The sequence below is a fragment of the Pelobates fuscus genome, chromosome 4, assembly GCF_036172605.1.
Source record: "Pelobates fuscus isolate aPelFus1 chromosome 4, aPelFus1.pri, whole genome shotgun sequence".
NCBI lineage: Eukaryota > Metazoa > Chordata > Amphibia > Anura > Pelobatidae > Pelobates > Pelobates fuscus.
The window spans coordinates 316,916,526-316,933,833 of NC_086320.1; the positions used below are offsets into that span (position 1 = coordinate 316,916,526).

Sequence of the window (17,308 nt, forward strand, 5' to 3'; positions counted from 1 at the left end):
TTTTTTCTTTTCATGGCTTTTTGTTCCCCTCTTTTTATTCAGTCTTATGCAGGTAAATATGTTCCTGCCATTGGCTATTATATCCACACTCACAATCCAAGTGCCAAGGTTCAAATCAACTTCAAGGGAATTGCCATTGGAGACGGCCTCTGTGATCCTGAAGTGGTAGGATATTTTAATTCAATTTCAGTCCTTTTGATGTGCCGAAGGAGGTGAAATTCCTTTCACCTCTTGCACGCTGTTTTGATAAAGCAGAAACTGTTCCAATAAGGCTTTGCAAAGCATTGTTAACAAATGTTTCATATCAGACCTTGCTGTATCTGTGTAGTTCTAAAAGGGACTTAACATTTCTGATTGCCTTAACTGATTAGGATTAAACATAAACCACTCTCTCGCACAGAAAGGAAAATGCGCTCTGCGTTTCTGACTTGTGTGTCTGTCTAACAGATGGTGGCTGGATATGCAGACTTCCTGTACCAAACTGGCATGGTGGATGAAAATCAGAAAGCTTTTGTCCAACAGCAGACTGGTATGGCTGTAAACTATATCAAACAGAAGAAGTGGATTGAGGCTTTTGATGTATGTATTAAGGTCTAATGTATGCCATATTGCCAATTATAATCTGAATCTAATGAGATGCCATTACAGGCTCTCGTGTCCTTACTACTAATGTTGGAATATATATATATATATATATATAATAATTTTTTTGTTTAATTTGCTTGTTCTCAATGATTACACACTAGTTATTTATCCTCTGGCAGTTGCTAACTAGCATGTGCAGTATAAAATATGTTGCCTTCTAAATGTTAAAAAAAAATGCATAGAGCCAATTTTACATTGATAACTAGTAAAGAGTAATTTTGAGACAAACTTTTTAGATGTCTGAATTTACATTTAGAGAAAATTTTAGTGGTCTTTTTTGGGTTTTTTTTTGAGATTTTTTTTTATAAATTGGAGTTTTCTCATCGCTCTAATTTTTTTAGCTGCACTCTTATTACCATAACCACTGCGACATGCTGTAGTGTAGTGCCTGACGTCTCATGGGTAAGAGTCCAACATTCAACTGGATTCACTCGACCCATGTACAGACAGTTAATTGGGTGACACCGTCAAGTCACGAATTCCATCCATATGTGGTCTGAAAAATCTAATGCAGAGATTTCAATGAAAGCTGTATCTGAAAAGTGTCTTGATCATGCTGCCTGGGAGACTCGGGTAAGTGTCAAATCATTCTAGAATGGTTTGTCTTTTACCTGGGGAAATGAAAGCATGGGGACCTATGGCACCATAACCACTACAGCCTGTTATGGTGCTTATACCAAGCTCATTACTACCACATTGAATACTAAATCACAATGGTTGTAGTTGGTCTAATGCAAACTGTGCGCAGTTTGGCTAGTCTTCCCCTCTCTGAGGCAAGTAGAGCTACCGCTGTGCATATACGCAGTCTGCAAATCTTCCGATCACTTCAAACCACTTTGATTAACAAAACTGTATGGTTGCTCTCAGTTTGTACACTATGTGATGAGTGGGACTATCTCATAAATCTCTGCTTTACAGTGACCCCCATTTTACAGATCATGCATTAGATTTTGTAATAAAATGAGGTGCTGGCCTTTAAAGTTACTACTGATACTGCAGATCCACAGACCGTCCGTAGCAGTGAACGCTTGTCAGAGCAGGAAGGGTCTCCATCAATCCAGAGATTCTTCTTCTGGACTGCAGGGTCTTATTTATTTATTTTAATCCCATAAACCTTTGTCTAGAATCTGCATGGCCATTGCTCTTATTCTCTGGGAGCTGGACAGTGGGCATTGTGGAATCCTAATTCTTCTCTGCTCTGCATGCACAATGTACAAATATTTTACATGACCAAAATATTAATCTGAGAGCCCGCCTTTCACGTCAGAGTTAAATGGGGCAAATCACTGCAGTTATAGGTAGCATTACGAGATCTGGAGTGTTGAAGGTTGCGTTCTCCTGTTCTAGAATTTAGTAACACCATACAGCCTATTCAAAGTTCCAAGGTGGTAATCTTTCACACAACCGATATTGCTCCAATATAAAAAGAAATAGCAGAGATGGCACTGTACCAAAGGAATCCACACAGCTGTTGCCCAAATGTTTTAAAATAAAATTCCAATGATGCTTTTCCAACCAGCATAATGGTAGTTATCGTTCTATACATAGCCATCTTTCCCTTATGTGTGGTACGAAGGATAAGAGCAATGTTAAAGGGACACTGTGGGCATTAAAACAACTTTAGCTTAATGAAGTGGTTTTAGAGTATAGATTGTACCCTGGCAGTCTAATTGCTCAATTCTCTGATATTTAGGAGTTACATTACTTTGTTTATACATTCCTAGCCACATCTCCCCTGACCCTGCCTGCATAAAAAAAATAATTTTCAATCCGACATTAACATGCTTTAGAAATTTTTATCACCTGCTCTGAATACCGAATTTTAATCACCGGGTCTAGAAGGCTATTAACAGTGAAGGAGATGGGAAATTCTAGATTAAACAGACTGTGCAATGTGACATACAAAGTATGAAAACCCAAAGGCGCGATAATCTTAAAATACTTACATGCAACTAATTAATTAATTGAAATTCCATACTTAATAAGGAAGCCGTTATTACAGGCGAAACGCGTTCAGACATTAAGAGATTTGTTTACCTGCAGGTTGTTTTTATTCTTTTTTGGATTATTTATTTAACGTAATTGATTTATTTAAAGCCTTTTTTATTAAAAAAGCAAATGCACTTTTGCTCCCATAGCATGTTGCATTTAAATATTTGGCACATAAGCTATTGTTTATTTTTTACATAAATACATTTTATTCTGATGAAGCAATTTATGGTTCTATTCTATTCAATTTTTTTGTAGACCTTTGATGCCTTATTAAATGGCGACCGGACATCCTATCCATCCTTCTATCAAAATGTGACCGGATGTACCAATTATTTTAACTTTCTTCAGTGTCAGGTAAGATAGCCCAGAAAACTACAAAAGCCGCGTTTCTCCACATTACTTTTCAACTGTTCCTTCTGTGAAACTCTGTCCGATCCATGACGTTCTGTATAAGCTTGCCAACACTGCTGCTATGATAAAGGAATGTGAACTATTTTAGGTCTCTTTGAAAGATAGTGGAACAGATCCCCACAAAGGGGCTTGTTCTATATGAGCAATAAAACAAAGTACTGCATTTTGGCATCACACTGCAAAGAAATAAAATAACGCCCAGGTCTATTCATTTTCCACATAGACACGGAGGGGCATTTTTTAGTATTTTTTTTTTTTTCCCCAAAATTGGAGAGCTCTCCCTGAAATTTAAAATGGTATAGCTGTACTCTTCTACATAATAAAACTTAACATGTTGTAATGCTGTGTAGAGAACATTGTATAACTTTCCAGTTGGCTGTATTTACTTTGAATCTAGTGTTGAAGGGACACTCTAAGCAACATTACCGTAGTTATATTTTATAGCTCCAACATATAAAGCGGCACTGTGCAATAGATAAACCAAGACAAACAAACAATTCTGACAACACGTGTGGAGTTATGGGAACAGAAGTTGAAGAGGGCCCTGCCCAAACAAACTTAAAATCTAAAAATACAACATATGTATAGTGTTTATGGTGAAAAAGATGTGTGGTTCAGATTAAGCTCATTGAGCAGGGCCCTCCACCCCCTCTGTTCCTGTGCGTCCAGTTGTCTGGTTACAATTACATGTCTGTTAGTCCACTCATTGTACAGCACTACGGAATCTGATGGCACTATATAAATAATAATTAAAACATATTTTTTTAGCAGACTTTGTGTTAAAAGGGATAAATACCCTAAAGTGAACAAAAATGTATTTATTGATCAGTAAATAATCAGACGCTGAATAAATGTATAACTGAACCTCTAATAAGAGAGTTTCACTGGTATTGAACTTTAGAATGGTTTAATTAAGATTCACCTTATATTTCGTTGATTTGGAAAAAAAAAAAAAAATTACAGGCATGATTCACAAAAGCTCCACCTACATGAAGTGGCTACATGAATTACCCCAAATAACTAAGGTGGTTACACAAGTATGATTGATGAATTCCCAACTCTTAGAGGGTCTGGTTACAAATCGTTTTAACCCCAGCCTGGTGTTTATGGTGAAGTATTTGGCGTCCTCTCGTTCGGCTGTTTCACAAAAATAGGGCTCTCCCAGCACTCAGTCTGTTCATCTGCTGTAGATCAAATAATGCAGATATTTTACTGATTTCTTGAGCTACCTAACACATAGAGCCCTAACAGAGCTAACCTGTTCATAACTGGGTCAGGGTGCTATGGGTTAGCTTGTGTGTAAGCTATAATTTAGGCTGCTGCATGCTTACCCCTGTTTGTTCTGTGTGGCGTGTTTTCATTCTAAGGTGAGCACTCACTGTCCCAAAATTTATATGGTTTGAATGGTGGTCACATATAGTTCATGGGTGTAGGTAGAAGGTAAACAAAAGGTGGGTTGCAGTAATTTTAAATGCCCAGAGCCATTTGTAATACCAAATAATCATTGGGGAGGAACAGCACACCGCTTCAGTTGTCATGGGGGCAGGTGTCATCAGAAATAAATAAGAAATTGCTGGGTGCACGTTCTGGTGGAATAAAAAAAAAAAACAATTTTGTAACTTCAGGAGTTGCGTGTTTTTATTTATATATTTTTTTATTTATTTTTTCCATCTGTTCATTATTTCTGATCCCAACGTGGCCCTGATCAGCTGTGCTGGCCTGACAAGTTCATATCTCTCTATCCACCCCCCAACGAGTGATGTATTGTGCTAGAATGCCCTTTATTTGGGCACATGTTCCCCTTTTAAACTCTATTCCACCTCTATCATCCTTTATCAATGATGCATATTTCACCTCCTAAATACTTCAGTTTTCTGTGCTGTATAAATTCCAGACTAAAAAGGTGTAGCAAATGGCCTTAATGGGACTCTCCAGTGCCAGGAAAACAATCCCCGGTTGCTGAAGGGGGTCAAAACCCCTTCAGTGACTTACCAGAGGCAGTGACGATGTCCCTTGCTGCTGCTTCTTGGTCTGCCCACGCTCCTCCCTGTCCCCACATCATCCGGCGGGGGAGACCTAATGCACATGCGCGGCAAAGCCGTGCACACGCATTAGACCTCTCCATAGGAAAGCATTGAAAATGCTTTCAATGCTTTCCTATGGGGACTTTAGCGACGCTGGAGGTCCTCACACAGCGTGAGGACGTCCAGCGACGCTATAGCACAGATAATCTGTGCTATGACTCAGGAAGTGCCCTCTAGTTGCTGTCTAGTAGACAGCCACTAGAGGAGGAGTTAACCTTGCAAGGTAATTATTGCAGTTTATAAAAACTGCAATAATTACACTGGCAGGGTTAAGGGTAGTGGGAGTTGGCACCCTGACCACTCCAATGGGCAGAATTGGTCTTGGTGCCTGGAGTGTCCCTTTAAAGGGTTACGATGCCTGTAGTACCCTGGCCCTTTTCCTGGGAATGGGGCAAACCATGTATTGCTGGTTTGCCGTTCTCTGCGTCCCTGCCAGGCTCCAAGGCTTTTACCGTAGGTGACGCACTGTTGCACAGCATTAATTGGCTTAGAGCGTCAGCTGCCAACTCTCAGCCAAAACATTGTGCATGAAAATTTGCAAACTCTTGTTTCGGGCTGGCTAGTGACAACCCAATGGCACTGCTGGAGGTACATCTCGAGCAGCCTTTCGAGGAGGTTATACTCTATGTATACTGAAATGCTTTACTGCAGATCTCAGGCATCATCACCACTTAAAGACATTGCAGTGGTCATAGTGTTTGGTGAAATACTTTAAAGGACCACTCTAGGCACCCAGACCACTTCAGCTTAATGAAGTGGTCTGGGTGCCAGGTCCAGCTAGGGTTAACTAATTTTTTTATAAACATAGCAGTTTCAGAGAAACTGCTATGTTTGTGAATGGGTTAAGCCTTCCCCTATTTCCTCTAGTGGCTGTCTCACTGACAGCCGCTAGAGGCGCTTGCGTGATTCTCACTGTGAAAATCACTGTGAGAGCACGCAAGCGTCCATAGGAAAGCATTATGAATGCTTTCCTATGCGACCGGCTGAATGCGCGTGCAGCTCTTGCCGCACGTGCGCATTCAGCCGACGGGGAGGATCGGAGGTGGAGAGGAGGAGAGCTCCCCGCCCAGCGCTGGAAAAAGGTAAGTTTTAACCCTTTTCCCCTTTCCAGAGCCGGGCGGGAGGGGGTCCCTGAGGGTGGGGGCACCCTCAGGGCACTCTAGTGCCAGGAAAACGAGTATGCTTTCCTGGCACTAGAGTGGTCCTTTAATTTGTAAGTATTTACAAGCCTGTTTATAAGTGTTTCCTGATAAATATTAGTACATTTGACTAATTGTACACACAGCCGATTGTTACATCAGAGGCTAAAAATGTGTTTTGTGTATTTGTTTCTAAATAATAAACTTGAGGGCATTTTCATTTAAAACAAAAAGATTCCATTTCCGGATTCAAATCTAATTAAAGTCGCGTTTCCATTTATTTATGCAGATAGCCAAACAAAACACAAACATTTTAACTTCCCATGCAAGTCAACCATGGCTTTGTGTTTTTTTGTTTTTTGTTTTTCAGGATTGTTTTGTTTTCTTAAATTTTCATTCATAATCCATATTACATTGCTATACTTCAGGTGGTTTGGGACTGATCCATGATACTTCGGTGGTTACAAAACACCTGAGATGCCAACGTTGGCCAAAATTAGCTTTTGTGTCTTTCTTCACGGAATAACATTTCAAATCTACTTGTTCCCTTTTTAAAAGATCATTTAGAGTATAACCACTACAGCTTAGTGTAGAGTTTACGGATGTCATTTTATTAAGTTTGCGAGTGTTTTTTGTCCAGCCACGGCCAGTTTGCCAAGAAGCAGATAATTACAATTTAGTGTAGTGGTCATGGTGCCACTAGTGGCATCACGACTTTGTTGCCTCACCACATTATATTTATTCTCTTTGATCAGTATACTTTAGTGGAGAAGAGCTGGAAAGGTGAAGATCTTTTCCAGTGCAAGATAGCAGCTTTATATATGCTCGGTGCCCTCGAAGGCACACATTTAGGGATTTGTGTGCTTCTATAGGCACTTATTCATTAGCGTTAAATAGCCGTTACTTAGAAGCTAGGTGCCCTTGAAGGCACATATTTTAAGGATTTTAGTGCCCTTACTGTCATAGATTCACAGAACTAGCTGTTATTAGGACATTAACTAATTTCCAGACCTTTAGGTACCCTATAAGGCACAGCTTTCTAAGGCTTACTTGGGCAGCCTAATCGATTTGCTGCAGTTCCTTTGCAATTTACATATATTTTTAATTTTCGCTTTACCCATTACTGCTCCTTATTTGATTTTCGTTATATCCGCTCCTTTGTATATCTAGATTTTTTGTTGTCTCTCCTGGATAATTGGAGGATATTGCCCATCTATTTTCACGTTGTTTAGGCAATACTCCCCCTCCCCCTGACTCTAGGTACTTTATATATACTGTTTTGCCAAGTACGTGATATTCAGCAGCTGTACCTATCTCTGCCACAGTGTTACTTTGTTCCAATACTTCTTATTTAGGGACGTGAATTGTTCTTATCAAGTATCCACTATATACCACGTTATTTGCAGTGTTTGACATTAGGATCTGTATTTTACTTGCTGTGGTCTTTATTTGACCAACTTTATCACTGTGATCAGTCTATTCCAGCCATAGGCAACCTTCGGCGCTCCAGATGTTTTGGACGACACCTCCCATGATGCTTTGCCAGCATTATCGGTGTAAGAGCATTATGGAGGATGTAGTCCACAACATCTGAAGTGCCGAAGGTTGCCTATCCCTGGTCTATTCTATATAGTAATACTTTGAGCAAATTGTTCATATTTTCATATATCTTTCCTTTGTTCTCCCTTTTTTGGGGGGGGGTATTTGTATTTTTTAATTTTTACTACCACCTTTGGGCAGTTCATTCTCCTCTTTTCTAGATCCTATTTAAGGTACTAGTGTTATCCCCTTGTGACTGTCCTAGATTGTCTTCCGACCGCATTAGCTTCCCACTTTTCTTGATGGTTATCACGCACTATGTAATAATTTGCAAACTGGCAAGTGTAAAACTGTTAAATATTGTAGAAATATATGTAGTTTAGAACCCCTAGGAGCAGGATTCTTGCAGGATGTTGAAAAGATTAAAGGACCACTATAGTCACCCAGACCATTTCAGCTCAATGAAGTGGTCTGGGTGCCAGGACCCCCAGGTTTTAACCCTTCAGCTGTAAAAATAGCAGTCTCAGAGAAACTGCTATGTTTATACTAGGGTTAATCCAGCCTCTAGTGGCTGTCTCACTGACAGCCACTAGAGGAGCTTCCCCGACGCTCAATGCGACAATCGCGTTGAGCACACGGAACATCTATAGGAAAGCATTGAGAAATGCTTTCCTATGGGTTTTAATGTTCGTGCGGCTCTGGCTCCACTCGCGAACTGACGTAGAAGGGGGAGGTAAGGTCACCAGTGCCGAGGGAGCCCGGCGCTGGATTAAGGTAAGTGGCTGAATGGGGTTTTAACCCCTTCAGCCCAGCTGGAGGGGGGCCCTGGGGGTGGGGGGGGGTGGGGGACCAAAGGGTTATATAGTGTCAGGAAAACGAGTTTGTTTTCCTGACACTACAGTGGTCCTTTAACACGAACTGAGGACTTTCTATTGGGTCTAGCGCTTTGGATGTACAATGGAAGATCTATACCTACTTTAATGTATAATATATATATATATATATAGTCAGTGTGAACCTGTGAGGGAAAATGGAAATGCACAGAAAATTCTACATATGCTTGCATGATACTGATATACATTTTGTATCCTTAAACTTCACCTTGGTTAGTTATGTTTGTTTTATTTGTATGTATTTTTTGTTCTACAGAAGGTTTTAACCCCTTAAGGACATATGACATGTGTGACATGTCATGATTCCCTTTTATTCCAGAAGTTTGGTCCTTAAGGGGTTAAAGTATCTCCTTTTAGCAAATTTGTAATAAACTTTTTTTATTTTGGTATGTGGTTGTGTTTTTTAAAAAAAAAAAAACATTTTGTGTTTATTTTTCTGTTTACTTTTTAGCATTTGTTAGGGATTTAGCAGCACATTTGTGGGTGAAATTCTATGCCCTAATATGTGGATTATGTTTTACACGTTTCAATTTGTTGATTACAGGAGCCATTAGACCAGGAATACTTTGGTTCATTTTTGTCACTCTCAGAAGTAAGGAAGTCTATCCATGTGGGAAACCTGACCTTTCATGATGGATCTGAAGTTGAAAAACATTTGCTTTCAGATGTGATGCAGACCATAAAACCGTGGTTGGCTGTGCTAATGGATAATTACAAGGTAAGAGCCTTAAAGCCTCAAATCTCATTACTCCTGGTAAGCATCAAGGGAAGGCTGGTGTTCCTTTAAGGGTTGTGTGTTTTAATATCCTCTTAAACCCAGATGAAAGCCAAATTCATTACTTCTCCTTGTACCACAACAGGAAAAGGCATACACATAAATCAACTGATTAGTTATTTGAGGTTAGTGGTGATATGTTGGCATTGTGGGTGCACAATTCCCGTAGAAACTGCCAAGGATCTATTCATGGTTACTAAATGTGTCTCTATTTTTTATTTTTTTCTCATCTCCTTTCTACACATAGAAGTCATTAGTTACATAAATATTCTTGACGGAATGCTGTACAAAGTTAGATGGAGAATTGACTGTGAGAATGGTTGCTACTGCCATAGGCTTTGATTACTTGCTGGTGTTCTACTTTAGAATGTTGTAGTAGAAATACAGAACAAACTGGTAAGAGTCATCACAAGAAACCCAAAATGACGCTAAGATGAAGTCAATAATTGGCCTTCCCTGCCAGTGGCAATTAAATATAAAACGTTTAATGGGCAACGTGTCATTTTTATCTCCAGTGTTTTTACAGAAGTCCTGTTTAACTTCATCGGGCTTTTAATAAGCCAGATGAGCTTGCAGTTCAAGAAAAGTCTAGTTAAAACACAATGAGTTTGTATTAAAGCGGCTGTTAACCATTAACTCATGCAAGTGGGTTACAATTGGTCTCCCCTGGCTTTTTAGTATGCAACACAAAACAATTTCCCTAATCAGTTTTTGCCTGCAAAAGCCTGCAAATAACTTCATAAAGGAACACTCCAATGTTACACTCCATCCACCTGGAGAATGTTGGTGAGGAGCCTCCTTACCTTTCAGGCCGAGATTGACATATGAGTAGCAAATGCACCAATTGCCAAATACAATATTTGTCACAGGGAAGCATTCGGTTTAATGCATCCTATGAAAGCTTTCACTTATGCTTGAAGGAAAAAAATGTTATACTTTTTTCTAGCAACCTATTTCATTACCCCATTTTATACTTTTTTTTTTTTTTTTTTTTTTGTCACTATACCCCATTCCCTCTAGCATGTAAGCTCATTGAGCAGGGCCCTCAACACCTCTGTTCCTGTGCGTCCATTTGTCTAGTTACAATTACTTGTCTGTTAGTCCACCCATTGTATAGCGCTACAGAATTTGCTGGCGCTATCTAAATAATAAAAGTTAGGAGTTTCTGAATGTCTGATGGAAGAGGTGGGTCTTTAGCTTTCCTTTTTTTTTTTTCTAAGTCTGTAAGGACGGTGCCTCTCTGCGCACGGTAAAGAGTTCCAGAAGGTAGGGGCAGCGTAGCTAAACGCCCTGGAACCAGAGTCTGTCTTTATTCTTGGCACTTGTATAAAATTGATGGAAGTGCACTCCACCCCTTGCCAAGGAATCCAGGGTGCTTAACTGGATATGTCCCAGTACCAAAATGGACCAAATGTAATAGTAAAAATAGAAAATAAATCCAGGCACTCCAAATGAATTCCAAGAAAAAGGCAGTTTATTGGAACCAGCAGCTACAAAGCGACGTTTCAACCCCTAAGGGTCTTTATCAAGCTTGATAAAGACCCTTAGGGGTTGAAACATCGCTTTGTAGCTGCTGGTTCCAATAAACTGCCTTTTTCTTGGAATTCATTTGGAGTGCCTGGATTTATTTTCTATTTTTATTCTTGGCACTGACCTGAAGAACTTGCTGGCTGACCGAAGTGAACGGGATGGAATGTAGGGTGTCAGAAGCTCTTTCAGGTACTGTGGGCCTTAATTGTTTTAAGGCTTTGAAGGTTAGCAGGCCAATTTTAAAAGGTTCGCCATTTAATTGGAGTGGAGAACAGGTGTTATGTGGCAGGAGTGAATTTGATTGGTCAGTAGTCTGGCTGCTGCATTTTGTACAGTTTGAAGGCGATGGAGTTCTTTTTCTGGGAGACACAAGTAAAGTACATTGCAGTAATCTAGCAGAGATACAAATGCATGGATTATTGTTGGCATATCATCCGGTGGAATTGAGTGTTGTATCCTGGCTGTTTTTCAGATGAAAGTAGGCAGATTTTGTTACGGAGGAAATCTGCTGTTTAAATGATAGTCCAAAGTCAATCAGCACTCTGAGGTGTCGTACCTTTGAACTGATGAGTTCAGAGCCTCCAAGCTCCAGGCCAGTTGGATGATCATGGGATATTTTTGTTGCCCAGGGTCCCCTCACCAAGAGTAACTGGTTTTTGCCCGGGTTCACTTTAAGCCAACTAGCATTCTTCCATTCTATGAGGTCTGCTAAGCAACTGTTGATGCAGCATGTTGGGTCTGTGTCATCAGTATAACAAAGATGCCTTAGGCCATGTTGCTTAATGATGTCTTCCAGTGGGAGCTAGTAAATTGGGAGTTGGAATATCATGGGAGACCAGATGGATCCCAGTTCTGGTTAGCCGATTAGCTTGATCCTGATGTTACTCTCTGTGATCTACTAGTGAGGAAAGATTTAACCCCTTAAGGACGCGGGACGGTTCAGGACCGTCATCGGCATTTTCCCATTGCCGACCGACGACGGTCCTGAACCGTCCTTAATTTAAAATGTACTTACCCGATCGCCGTCGTTCCCCCGGCGGCGATCGGCGGTGCTCCCGTTGTGGGGAGACTGCCTGCAGCCCAGACAGTCTCCCCATGGCGAATTAGGACCCCTGTGGCCATGTGATCGCCCAACAGGGCGACCACATGGTCACAATAGGTGTCCATGTGTCTGCCTGCAGGGGGACTGTCTGTGCTGACAGGCAGTCTCCCTGCAACTGTAAAATCATAAAAAAATTTAAAGTTAAAGTCAATGTTAATAAAAAAAATGTATTATTATATATGTGTATATATATATATATATATATATATATATATATATATATATATATATATATATATATATATATATGATATATAGACATATATTATACCTATATAATATATGTCTATATATCATATATATAATGTCATGCTAAGTGTATTTTTATATTAATATGTACATATATTAATATAAAAATACACTTATAATTAAATTACACACGTATATATATAATATATATATATAATAACTATATATATTGTATATATATATATTATTATAAAATACAAATAATGAGTAAATTTAATTTAAAAAATTAAAAATAATAATAAAAAATTAAAAAAAATTATATATCTATACGAAATGTTATTCTAACTGTATTTTGATATTAATATATATATATTTATATCAAAATACACTTAGAATGAAATTGTATATATATCTATGTATATAGAAATAAATAAAAAGAATACGAACTATTCATATGTCCATATAAAAAATTACATAAATAATTATATAAATATACACGTAGACTTCAAATATATAAATATGCATATATATTTAAATTCTACGTGCGTATTTATGTAATATTTTTACATAATGAAGTTATTTTATTGATTGCAATTTAAGGGACCTGCCTGCCAACCCAGGCCGAAAGTCCAGAGAATTTAATTTGCTGTCACTGTATTTTACCCTGTAATGTTCTACGACACCCTAAAACCTGTACATGGGGGGTACTGTTTTACTCGGGAGACTTCGCTGAACACAAATATTAGTGATTCAAAACAGTAAAACCTATCACAGCGATGATATTGTCAGTGAAAGTGACTTTTTTTGCATTTTTCACACACAAACAGCACTTTTACTGATGATATAATTGTTGTGATACATTTTCCAGTTTTGAAACACTAATATTTGTGTTCAGCAAAGTCTCCTGAGTATAACAGTACCCCCCATGTACAGGTTTTATAGCGTTTTTGAAAGTTACAGGGTCAAATATATGGGTCAAATATTTTTACATTGAAAATGGACAGGTTGGTTACGTGCCTTTGAGAGCGTATGGTAGCCCAGGAATGAGAATTACCCCCATGATGGCATACCATTTGCAAAAGAAGACAACCCAAGGTATTGCAAATGGGGTATGTCCAGTCTTTTTTAGTAACCACTTAGTCACAAACACTGGCCAAAATTAGCGTTCAATTTAGTTTTTTTTTTTTTTTTAATTCTTTATTTTTGTAGTGCATAAGTTTTATACATTCGCTTGAAAGGTACCCCAAAGGCAGTCCTCCAGCGCATGACATTTAGACATAGAGGTACAGGATTGAACTTGCACTTTTTTTTATAAAGTTGAGTTATGCGATATCCGATATCAATTGGCACTACTTAAACATATTCATAACATAAAATCAACTAAGATAAGCTAACTTGGCAACGCTTAACTTTCTGCTCATGGGATAAGTGAGTAAGATGCTGTATCCAGCGTTATGATAATTATACGAGTAAACTATTGTGGTTAATTCCGTTTGAAGAGTCGCTTAATGGGGTCGCGAATCAATGTGAAACACAAGTTTTAGTGCAGGTTAGGCAGATTACGGGGTGAGTACAACAGTCACGATAGCTTATTACATACGCCCTCTCAGAACTTCGCTCTTGAACCTAGATTACCTTCAGCTATAGCTAACCAGGTAAAACGTATAGTGTCATAGTGGAAAAGAGAGTGGATGCAGGCTTAGACATTAACAATCGGTCCCTAACAGTTAATAGTAGTTTGCCACATCATACGTTAGTTACATCATAAAGCTTAACGTTGCACTCTTATGGTATAACGTGAACACACTAAATCAACTAAATAAACAGGCCATGCAAACAAGTCTGACCACAAACTTGAGCGGATGAGAGTCCTCCTCATGTTTTCCCACATTGTTATAGGCAAGTATTTTACTCCTGTGGAGACCAGGCTCCATGCTTGAATCATTAAAACACTGAGGGTAACATTTAAACTCTAAACTCATTATTGGCCTGTCAACACTAACCCCCTAGGAGGCCCCTTTGGAGTGGTAAGGGAAGGCGTTAGTAATCAAGGGCCGAATATTGGTATATCGGCTATCAGGGCTGCTGGGAGCATCATCTGTAAGGTAAAGAAAATAATAACGTGAACAGAAAAAATAATAAGCGGTCTGAAGGAAACACTCTTTGGTTGTTAGTCCCAGAGAGTCCCACTTGCCAGCTCAGTTCATCCGATGCCCTCGAGGGGCAGAACACAGTCCAGCCCAAGGGAGAGATGAGTCACAGTTCCAGTGTGGTAAAACATCTGAGGCCGTTCAGCTGGCTCCCATAACGGGAAAGATCCTTCGTTTTCCCCGCTCAGAAAGGTGTGTAGCCGCTCTGATACTTTCTTTGTGGCTGTGACCGCAGAAATCCGGATCGTGCTGAGAAGGGGGCTTGGTGATGTCTTAGAAGACGTCGCTTTCATGGAGGGCTCGCTTATGTGTGGTCGCCTGCGGGAGGCTGTACTGGGGCCGCGTGGTGGATTTCTCCTCAGGTGGCGTCGAACCACCGGGCGGATCCACTTTGCCGCCGCTTTCACCGCTTGTTGGAAGGGCTGTCTCTTGGCCTTGTACTTCTCCCAAAGGTACGTGCGAAGCTGTTCAAAGAACACGGTTATGTGTTCGGGTGGCTTGTGCATCTCATGCCTCGTTCTGCGCTGCTTCTGCGCCGCCATTTTAGCTTGGCCCTGGTGGTCCTTCATGGACAGGGTTTGTGTCGCTTGGAATGTTTGCTGCATGGGGCTATTCAACCCCTGTGAGGACCGGGATATCCCCCGCCGGTCCAGAGGGGGGGGTAGCAGGGCTGCAGTGTGTCCACGCCCGGGAGCCCGTCCAGTGGCGGAAGGGCGGCCATCTCCCCCGGGTCCCGGATTTCGCTCGGGTTTAGGCCGCATAGCTGGATCCGGCCAATGTTGGCCAATGTTTGCGACTAACTGGCTATTAAAAAAGTCTGGACATACCCCATATTGAATACCCTGGGTTGTCTACTTTAAAAAAAATATGTACATGTGGGATGTTATTCAGAGATTTATGACAGATAATAGTGTTACAATGTCACTATTGATACATTTTAAAAATGTATGTTTTGAAACCGCAATATCCTACTTGTACTTATAGCCCTATAACATGCAAAAAAAAATGCAAAAAGCATGTAAACACTGGGTATTTTTAAACTAGCAGTTTTTTTCATTCGCTTTTGTAGACGAATAAAAGATTTTTCACATAAAAGTAAAAAAACATGTATTTTTTTTCAATTTTTCATCATATTTTTTCATTTTTTAAAAATTAAATTACATGAGATTATATAAATAATGGTATGTAAAGAAAGCCCCTTTTGTCCTGAAAAAAAATATATATAATTTGTATGGGAACAGTAAATGAGAGAGCGGAAAATTACAGCTAAACACAAACACCACAAAAGTGTAAAAAGATGCCTGGTCGCAAATGTACAACATCGCAAAAAAAGTCCGGTCCTTAAGGGGTTAAACCAGTTAAAGGCTATGCCTCTTAGACCACAGATGCGCTGCAATCCTATTGTCAGTGGTGTCAAATACAGCTGAGCGATCCAAGAGGATTAGGATGGAGTCATCCCTTTTGTCTCTCACCATAAGGAGCATTTAGCACTCGGACTAGCGCTGTTCCAGTGCTGTGGCGGCATCTGAAACCTGAATGGAAAGGATCAAAGATGTTCAAGCTTGATAGATGGGCCTCCAGTTAAGTTGCCACTACTTTTTCAATTATTATCCCCAGAAATGCAAGGTTGGATACTGGTCTGTAATTAGCCATGCAGTCTGGGTCTAATAAAGGTTTCTTTTAAGAGTGGTTTTACCACAGCTTATATTAGAGGATCTGGGAAGTCTCCAGTGTTTAGTGAACACTGCACTATTTTTGTGAGGGCTGTGGCGAGTGTTTCAATGCATGCAGATATAAGCTGAGATGGAGCAAGGTCTAAGTCTCATGTAGTAGGGTGTAACCTTTACCAATGTGGATATAAAGGACCATGCAAAAGTGGACCATAAACTGGGACTATCTGGCAAATGCTTCACACTTATCCTGCGAAAAGTTGGTGGGGATATGCATGCATGCTGGTTTGCAGACCGTTTCTAATGTTCAAAGCAGTTGCCTGGGTCTATTGTGAGAGAGTCTAATTTCACATGATTTATTTATTTTTGTTATCTTGAATTGATCGTTTAGATGTTTTTGGTAAGAGCGGCTTTATCTTCGGGATCATGTGTCCTGCGCCACTTTCTCTCGAGTTTACGGACTGTTCTCTTAATTTCTCTGGTGCTATCAAACCACGGTGCATTTTTGTGGGTTTTGACAGTGCGTGTGCGTATGCGTGTCGGTGCAATGCTTACTAGGGTATCTCTCATGGTTTTGTTGTAGAGTCGGACGAAGGAGCTGGGGTCTTCACAGATGCCCATTAGTTCACTTAGATCCATATGTTATGTTACATCCAATTGCGTCACCCCTTTTAATGAACGGTGTTTGACTAGGTTCTGAGGCTGGAGTCTGGCTGATTGTGATACAATGGAGAAGTGAATGGAGTGGTGGTCTGACCAAACTGGATTTACAGTTACTGGTGACCCTTCTAGTCCAGGCTGGAACACTAGATCAAGTGTATGACCTTTTTCTATGGGTGGAAGTGGCGACGATTTGTGTGAGGCAGAGTGCACTCATCAAGCTTAGGAGATCCTGCCCAAGCAGGGATAGGGTGTCATCAATCCAAGTGTTGAAGTCTCCTAATATAAGCCATCTGGGTCATTCAAGGATTAAGCCAGCCAAAAGGTTTGAGATTTCATGAAGAAATCTCTTCCCATCTTTTGGGGGTCTGTATATTACCAGTATCCGGAATACTCTATCTATTGAGAGGCTGGCAGATACGCATTCAAAAGATTGGGGTTTGTGGACTGATATTGGTCTGGGATTTAAGGATGATTTTGCTCAGACCATAACTCCACCTCGCTTGCGATCTTGTCTCGGGCGGTGAAA

General features: G+C 40.1%; 1 protein-coding gene across 1 annotated transcript in view; it reads left to right on the forward strand.

Annotated features, from left to right (window-relative positions):
• The window catches only part of CPVL (carboxypeptidase vitellogenic like), a 113,989-nt gene that overhangs the window by 36,211 nt on the left and 60,470 nt on the right, over positions 1 to 17,308 (forward strand). Inside the window, exons 8-11 of the mRNA XM_063450699.1 lie at positions 43 to 165; positions 448 to 579; positions 2,893 to 2,991; positions 9,248 to 9,421. Of these exons, the coding sequence (XP_063306769.1) occupies positions 43 to 165; positions 448 to 579; positions 2,893 to 2,991; positions 9,248 to 9,421 (528 nt within the window). The remainder of the gene's footprint in view (positions 1 to 42; positions 166 to 447; positions 580 to 2,892; positions 2,992 to 9,247; positions 9,422 to 17,308) is intronic.